This window comes from Montipora capricornis, chromosome 2 (genome assembly GCF_036669925.1).
Source record: "Montipora capricornis isolate CH-2021 chromosome 2, ASM3666992v2, whole genome shotgun sequence".
In the NCBI taxonomy this organism is placed as follows: Eukaryota; Metazoa; Cnidaria; class Anthozoa; order Scleractinia; family Acroporidae; genus Montipora; species Montipora capricornis.
The window spans coordinates 5,607,886-5,615,385 of record NC_090884.1 but is presented as its reverse complement, the minus strand read 5'-3'; the positions used below and the strand labels follow the sequence as shown (position 1 = coordinate 5,615,385).

General features: G+C 35.3%; 1 protein-coding gene across 8 annotated transcripts in view; it reads left to right on the top strand.

The window, feature by feature from the left end:
• The window catches only part of LOC138038602 (GRAM domain-containing protein 2B-like), a 23,510-nt gene extending 16,591 nt beyond the window's left edge, over window positions 1–6,919 (top strand). For 5 of the 8 annotated variants that reach the window (XM_068884574.1, XM_068884577.1, XM_068884576.1 and 2 more), the window contains 8 exons: window positions 6–90; window positions 1,126–1,329; window positions 1,547–1,625; window positions 2,065–2,106; window positions 2,536–2,640; window positions 2,769–2,831; window positions 3,488–3,530; window positions 4,788–6,208. In XM_068884574.1, coding sequence (XP_068740675.1) covers window positions 6–90; window positions 1,126–1,329; window positions 1,547–1,625; window positions 2,065–2,106; window positions 2,536–2,640; window positions 2,769–2,831; window positions 3,488–3,530; window positions 4,788–4,883 — 717 coding nt within the window. In that variant the 3' untranslated portion in view covers window positions 4,884–6,208. Of the gene's footprint in view, window positions 1–5; window positions 91–1,125; window positions 1,330–1,546; window positions 1,626–2,064; window positions 2,107–2,535; window positions 2,641–2,768; window positions 2,832–3,487; window positions 3,531–4,787 lie in introns of all 8 variants that reach the window. The other 3 variants (XM_068884580.1, XM_068884578.1, XM_068884575.1) reach the window with 3 other exon arrangements.
• The last annotated feature ends 581 nt before the right edge of the window (window positions 6,920–7,500 follow it).

The window sequence follows — 7,500 nt, the reverse complement described above, 5'->3', positions numbered from 1 at the left end:
TGCAGGAAAATGTCAGCAATCCTCAGCCAGAAGACGAAGAAGCACCTGCTAAAGGAGAGAATCTAGAAAACACCCAAGAAGAATTAAATGGTTTGTTTAAGAAGTCATATTTTTGTACTATTGGAACCCTTTGGCTCGTCAAACTAAACTGAAATGTTATCATAATTTTATATGTAAATGCAATGCAATACAATACATAGTCAATTGACCACTCCCCATAGGGGCTTTTCAAGGCCAATGAAACACAATAAACGAAACGACAGAACGCAACAACAACAAATGTTAAGTATCTCAACTGGCCGCGGGCAAACCAGTTGGCTATGTACAAGTACGGCTGACTTGTTGAACCAGGGACTACCAGGAACAAATGAGTGGTCAGAACAAGACTTGAACCCGGGAATTCCGGATCTCAAGGCAATTGTCCTAACCACTGGACCGCATTTCCTCCAATATCTATTAATGTACGCACCCAAAAAAGTTCACTTCTTGTGTACTTTTATTTAATAAAAGAAACATGGTGACCAAAAGGAGTTCATATGCTTTCATATTCACTCTGTGCTTTTATGCTGTCTTGGTTGAACTTTTAATTCACAAGCTTGAACATAAATACAGTGCCTCTGTCAACATGTTTAGACAGCTCCTAGTTTCCTCTGTACCTGATCTAAGTACTTTTTTAAACAATAGAGAGTTTTACAGTTCCTAAACACTGTAGGGTTTGAGAACAAGAAACTATGATTGAAAGTAAAGTGGCTAATGAGGACGTGTAAACTGTTCAAAGTGGAAATTGTTGTGTTCCATAGTTTTGTAGTTGGTTGAATTTGTCAGAGGCATACATCCTAAATGATAATGATATTGCAAAATTATATAAAATGAATTTATATTGTCCAATTGAAATTTGTATGTTTTTTTTTTGTTGTTTTCGCCCACACACTCGTAGCTTTTACTCTCAACTCAAAAGAGCCATTGAGTTGAGAAAATTTCATAATGCCCGGTCATTACAAGAAAATCTTGCCCGCTCAGCAGCCAATCAGAGCGTGTGTACTATTGTAGCCATATAATAATTGTTTATCATTTATCAATAGTAATGATAAAAGTTGTTGATTATAATAATCTGTTTTTCTGTAGATTTGAATGACGGCCATCTGTGCGCTGTAGAATATGAGGAGGAAGAAACAACGATATATGATCAACAGACAAGACGAGCATCAGCAGGCAGTCTAGGGAATGACAGACATGCCGAGAAAATTAGTACACAAAGTATTGAAACATTGTCTCGATCCAGTAAAGATCAGCCAGCATCTCCTGAGTCTGCAAGAATTACTAATTGTGGTAGGTACCGGTATATCATTTAAGTTTGCTTTTTACTGCAAGTTTTTAAAGAGCCACAAAGTAATTAGGGACCGCGTCAGTTATATCTTAAATCATCTCGTGAACATCTTCTTGTGATGATTAACTTAATTATTGAACTTTAATTAAATAATATTAAAAAATACCTTGTATTCTCACATCCAGGTCCAACTGTTGTGTGTTGTTTTTATTCCTACAGCTAGTGTTGCAATGCTTCTTGCTTCCATAGCCGAGACTGTATATTCATACTCCCAAGTCAGTTTTTGTTTAGTTCAAAGGTCAGTCATGCTGAAGTATTGAGAAAGATTGAGTTAAAATGCTTTTAAAATTATGTTGTCAGATTTTGGCATTTTTTCATGATTTTGCTAACCCATTGACTCCCGGGGGGGTTCCCCATTGACAAGTAAAATTGTCTGGCGTTTGACTGAGTAAAAACTAAGTGTGGCCAGTTCAGACCGGCATGGGAATCGAAGGATTAATGCGTGTACCTAATTTTGGCATCAGGCCCAAGGCAAGGTTTTTTGCCTACTCAGCGAAGGATAAAAATATTTTGGAAACAATCTGCAGAAACACAATTATAATGAATATTCTGTCGACTATAATAAATTATTATAATAAGTAGAGTTAATGTATCCCAAGCAGCTATTGTAATAAATTTACATGTATAACATATAAATGTATTATTAAAGCAATTTTTGCTCTTTTCTTCCTGTTCAGACTTACAAGGGAACAGCTATTTTATTTATCAACTTCTGTTATGTAAGTATAGACCAATGATGAAATGGTATATGAAATGAATCATATATGAACTGCGGATATAATAATTATGTGGGTTCTAACCCACCATTAGAACCCACAAATGACCAGCTCCCAACGTCGGTGGCTTCATAGCTCAGTTGGTTAGAGCATCGCACCGGAATCGTGAGGTCACGGGTTCAAACCCCGTTGAAGTCCTGAATTTTTCAGGCTTCTCTACGCAATTGTAAAAATTGCGAAGATCATAGCTTCACTTGACAAGTATAGACCAGTATACATTACAAGATTACAAGACAACTTATGCAAGTTCTCAAAGGAAAATTATGTTTCTCTTATTATTTCTTGTCCAGACTGTTATTTTTTGTTGTAGTATTTAAAAAGGCTCAAAAACTAATTTTAGTAACTTTCTTTTTTGTCTTTTTTTTTTTTTAGGATAATACTTTTAATGTTCTGCAGTTTGTTTCTGCTGCATAGAATTTCCATATTGGAACCAAAAATCTTGGCATCACCGGCTTATTCGCCCGAAAAAATTATTCTGTAAGTCATCTATTTACTTCAGTTTGGATTTCATTTCTTCATTTTGAGACTTTTTGTTTAAAAGTTGATTTGTTTTTGTTGTTGTTAATTATTTTTATCATCATTATTATTATTCTCTTTGCTAACAGGCAACAGTCTATGTACCAACTGTGGAAACTACGCCAGGAAGTTTTTAACGCAGAAGTGGTTAGGTAAATATAATAATAATGCATAGATTTAGCCAAACCTAAAAGCAGAGCTCCAGGGTTATTTACCCAGTACCTGGTCAGTGGTTAACTTAGAAAAAAAAAACACTAACCTTGATGAGCTCTAAACTGAACCCAGCAATATGGTCACGTGACACTGGTCATATTGTCATACATGGAGGGGTGGATGTACTTATGGTTGTATGTTGACCAAAACCAAATTTTCTCCCGCAGATGGGATACCATATTTTCTTACCAATGATGCTCCGTGCACGAGCTTTTGGCACACGGAGCTCCGCCATTATACTATTTCTTTACGCCAGCACAATGAACACATTTATGCTTTAAAGTATCCTTAACTTAATGTACTCAATAGCTTTGTCATTCATTATTGGCTCACTGGAAAATAGTCTTAAGAATATTGCCTAGGCATTTTCCCTGACATGTATTATTATCAAGAGAGACAAGTGGAAGCAACGAAAAGTTTTGATGTAAGGTAAAATATTGGCTAACAATTTCTTTTTTTTTTAATATTGAACTCTAAACAAGCTGCCATCACTGCAATAATTACTAATTAAATAAGTTTAGTTTAGTTAAAAATTCTCACTTAAGGTGCACTCATCACTAAACTCATTGTTTATGATGTCACTTTCTAACCACAGGTTTAAAACAATAGTAGCTGCCAATTTAAATGCAATAACACAGGTATGTTTCTTATAATGATACTAAATTTATTAACATGTCTTTTTAAAGTAAGAGCTGCAAAAGCAAACTGAATCTAGCAAGTTTAGCATTCTGAGAAATGCCCAAAACAAAGACAATCGTTACCGGTGCTTACTCTTCTCTTGAGGGTATCTTTGGAACCCGAACACACGAAAGACACTTGTATTGCTATCTATATTCACGACTCAGCCACAAGAGGGGATGTGCAGTTTGAAATGAGAGCCTGAGTGTTTAATGCTGTCCAAATAATGTACAAAACCACAGTAAGCACAATAGAAATGAATACCACTCGGGCAACAAAGATTGTGCAGCCACTTGATACGAAAACCCCAAAAATCCAATGGGAAAGTGGGACTGTATTCCTCAACCAAATGCAGGTGCACCAACCTCTAGGGGCAAAAAGTGATTACAAGATAGTTACTAATCTAATCAACAGATAAGCTTTATTAAAAATAAAACTTTGAAAAGTTCAAGAGTTGGGATGAGTGCATTACGATAGTCCTGCCTTGTATATGCGACAACAACAAAAGACTACAAGCCCAGGCGGGAAAAGATGCATTACATACATATGTATACATATAACAGTAGGAAAATATTTACATTCTACGTCACTGCCACTTACAGTTTATTTCTGCCAAATTGGGACTTGTGTATCACATTTTTGGAATGATCCAATAATTGTTTAAATCGTCCAGATAAGTGGAAGGCTCATTTTCTCTCTTTTGTCTACAGCCTGCACTTCAAATGGTATATACATAAATTATTTCTTTAAACTCAACCAGACCACATGATGGAGAGTTGGGGAATCAAATCTGAGATACATTGGTGGCCAGTGAGTGATCTCTTCACTCCGCCAACACTTCTCCATAAATAAACCTAAATCGTCATAGAATTTGTCAGGTGCAAGAATAGTACATGGCCCACAGATTCTGTTGCTTGTTAATATCTGAGCTGTTTAAGAGTATTGGTTTTCACCAATAATTTTAGGTCACCTTCACAAACACCATTCTGTTTCCATAATGTGTTTTTTGGGAAAGCTTATAGTCTATCTTATTCCACTAATTCTGCTAAACCTGGAATCTAAAGGTTGTAGACGTGGACTTGACTGATTCAATGGTTTGAAGAAAACAAGAGTCCAACATTATTTATTCCTTTATTTGATCCAGAGCTTTCTTTCATTTCTCAAACAACAAAAGACTTTGAATTGAATTTCAGTAATTAAGTCTCTTTGTCTCGCAGGTGCGAAAAACACTGAAGATGCTGGAAGATGACCTTGAAACTCAGTTAGGCAGAAACTGTACTTTTCTTGAAGAAAACGTTTGTGTACAAATTTAAGAATTTAAGAATAGGGACCTGTCATAATTATATTGACCTTATTTTTCCCAAGGGAAAAAGCAGTCTTAGATTCAAATTGATAACTCACTGTTCATTTGATACCTGTGTTGGTCTTGCTGTCTGATCTTTGTTGATGGAAAGTGATTTTTCTGGTGGATAGCATATTCCAACTTTTAAAATAAGAGACCAGGTGGTTATAGTGATCTGTATTCAATAAATGGTCAACAACTGTCTTATCTTCCAAATCACCTGGCTGTCTGAGGTGATTACAATACCTTACTCTATATTTTTGAAGGAGAAAACTAGTGAAGTGAAAGAGTGTGGAGTTCTTTTATAAGTGATTTTACCAAAACAGTTCTCCTTGTGATCACGCATTGCCAGGCAAAACATGGCCATAATCAATGTAGTGATAACTGCTGGCTCAGTTTTCACTGCAGAATGTAAGAGCTTGGAAATGTTAACCTCAGATTAAGGCTGCAATGGAGCAGTTTTCAAAGTGATTATGCTCTAAAATTGAGGTTGTTTATACTGTATTCTTGGTTTACCAGCAGATCCAAAGTGACATGGATCTAAACTAAGCACAGGAAATCCTAGTTTGCAATGCAAGGAAGACACCATTAGGTTTTTTCTCTTTTTCTCTACTTGGTTGATGCGGATTAAGATTTGGTGGGTGCAAATTGATGAGCAAATCATGTACTGAATAATGCAAACCTTGAGAAAATGATACTTCACTGAACAGCTTCACTTATGAAAACTGCTCCAGTGGAAAATGTGTTAAGCTGTAGTTCCTGTGTAGATACTACATAATTTTAATAGTATCGGTAAGTGTCATTTCAAAATGACTTGATGTTAACTTAAAAGTCTTTAGATAAACAGTAACTCTGTGTGAGAGATGTGAAACATATTTATTGAAAATCCTTAACTTTTGAACGAACGAGAGTATTTTCTATTTAAGCATTGTGATAGTTGTTTGTGAAGTGTTGTATCAAGTCTTTTTCATAATTTTTAAGGCAAATCCAGAAAAAGCCATTTTCAAGTTTCAGGCTATTTATTATAAAATGAAAATATTTATTGGGGAAATAACACAGAAATTCATTGAGGATTAGAAGTGCGGGCATTTCTATTTCCAACTGAAAACCATCAAGATGAACTAAAAGAAGTTGCAGTACATTCACACAAATTTATTTTCATGAAATTCATCTGAGTACACATTGAACTTTTGTCATTTAACCTGTCGAAAACTGTCCTTCCATTAATATTATTATAACTTGTATATTACTTTTTGGCTAGAATTACTTTTCTAAAGTTTTTGGTCTGGTATCATGTATCATCAGTAACAAACAGATGTTAACTGTGTAAGGCCATCATGGGAAAACTGCTTCAACATCTGTTCGATTTTGTTGAACAGAAATGTCGACACTGTTTGCTACTCCCTTTCAACTGTGTTCAAACGTGTTGAATCAAAGTTTGAACCGTTTGGGATCAACATCATTCAATAGCATTCAACAAAATTAGCCAGTTTTTGAAGCAAATGTTGAACCTGTTTGCCCAGTTAACAAACCCAAGGGAAATACGTGAAGCCGGTCCCAAGTGTTGTAACAGGCACAGAAGCAAGTTACAAGTTTATCTTTTGATTTTCCTTCACTGTAAGAGGTGTTAGTTTAGTTAGTATAATTAGTAGCCATTCAAAACTATTAAAGCAGTACTACTGCAAAATTCCTCTCAACACTGGACGTTAGACAACATAATGTCTGTACACATATGTAATTAAAACAATGATGTATAATTATTTAATAAGTTAAATGAATTTAATACATTGTGTGCAGAAATTTCACGAAAGAACGTGCCCTGAGTTGTATTTAACTAGTAATCTAATTTTTCAAGAATCCAAAATATTGTTGGTACTTATTTGATTAATATGCAAAATTAAATAGTGTGTAAAGTGACAATGTTCAAGAAATAGAAAACTTTTTGTAGGGTCTTTTTAAAATGCTAGAAATGTATGTTTGTTTGTCAATTAAACAGATAAATTTTGAGGCAGGAGTTTTCAATGAAAGTGGTTGGTTGTAATAATATTGTGTGTTATCAGAAACCAAATTATGGAGGTTAACTATCAGTAGAGTTATTTCAGTAGAGTTATGACTTAGAGTTAGAGTTAACGACTGCCAAAATCCTGAATTCAAGATTTTGGAAGTCCAAAATCTTGTGATTCCAAAACCTTAAATTCAGGATTTTGGAAACTTAACTCTAACTCTACGACATAACTATATGAAAATAACTCTAAGAATAGCTGTCCCCCCAAATATGGTACTTAGCAAATTGAATATTCAGAAGCTTGTTTCCCAGCACACAAGGGGCCGTTACATGTTTCAACCCTTAAGGGTTTCTGGTGTTATTTTAATGGTAGAGCTCATCTTGCCCAAAGTACTCAAGGTGAACACGTCTTCCCAAACATAAATTTTGTGGTGCATTCAGACCTCGCAGTGCAAAGTCTTGTCGTTCCCCTTCCCCCTCAACCTCAAAACTCAGAATGGAAATTGTGGAAATTTCACTGGCTCAATGGAACCATACTTTTGGGTCCTTTCTATAAACCCGACCCAGGCCACTGAGCATTCAT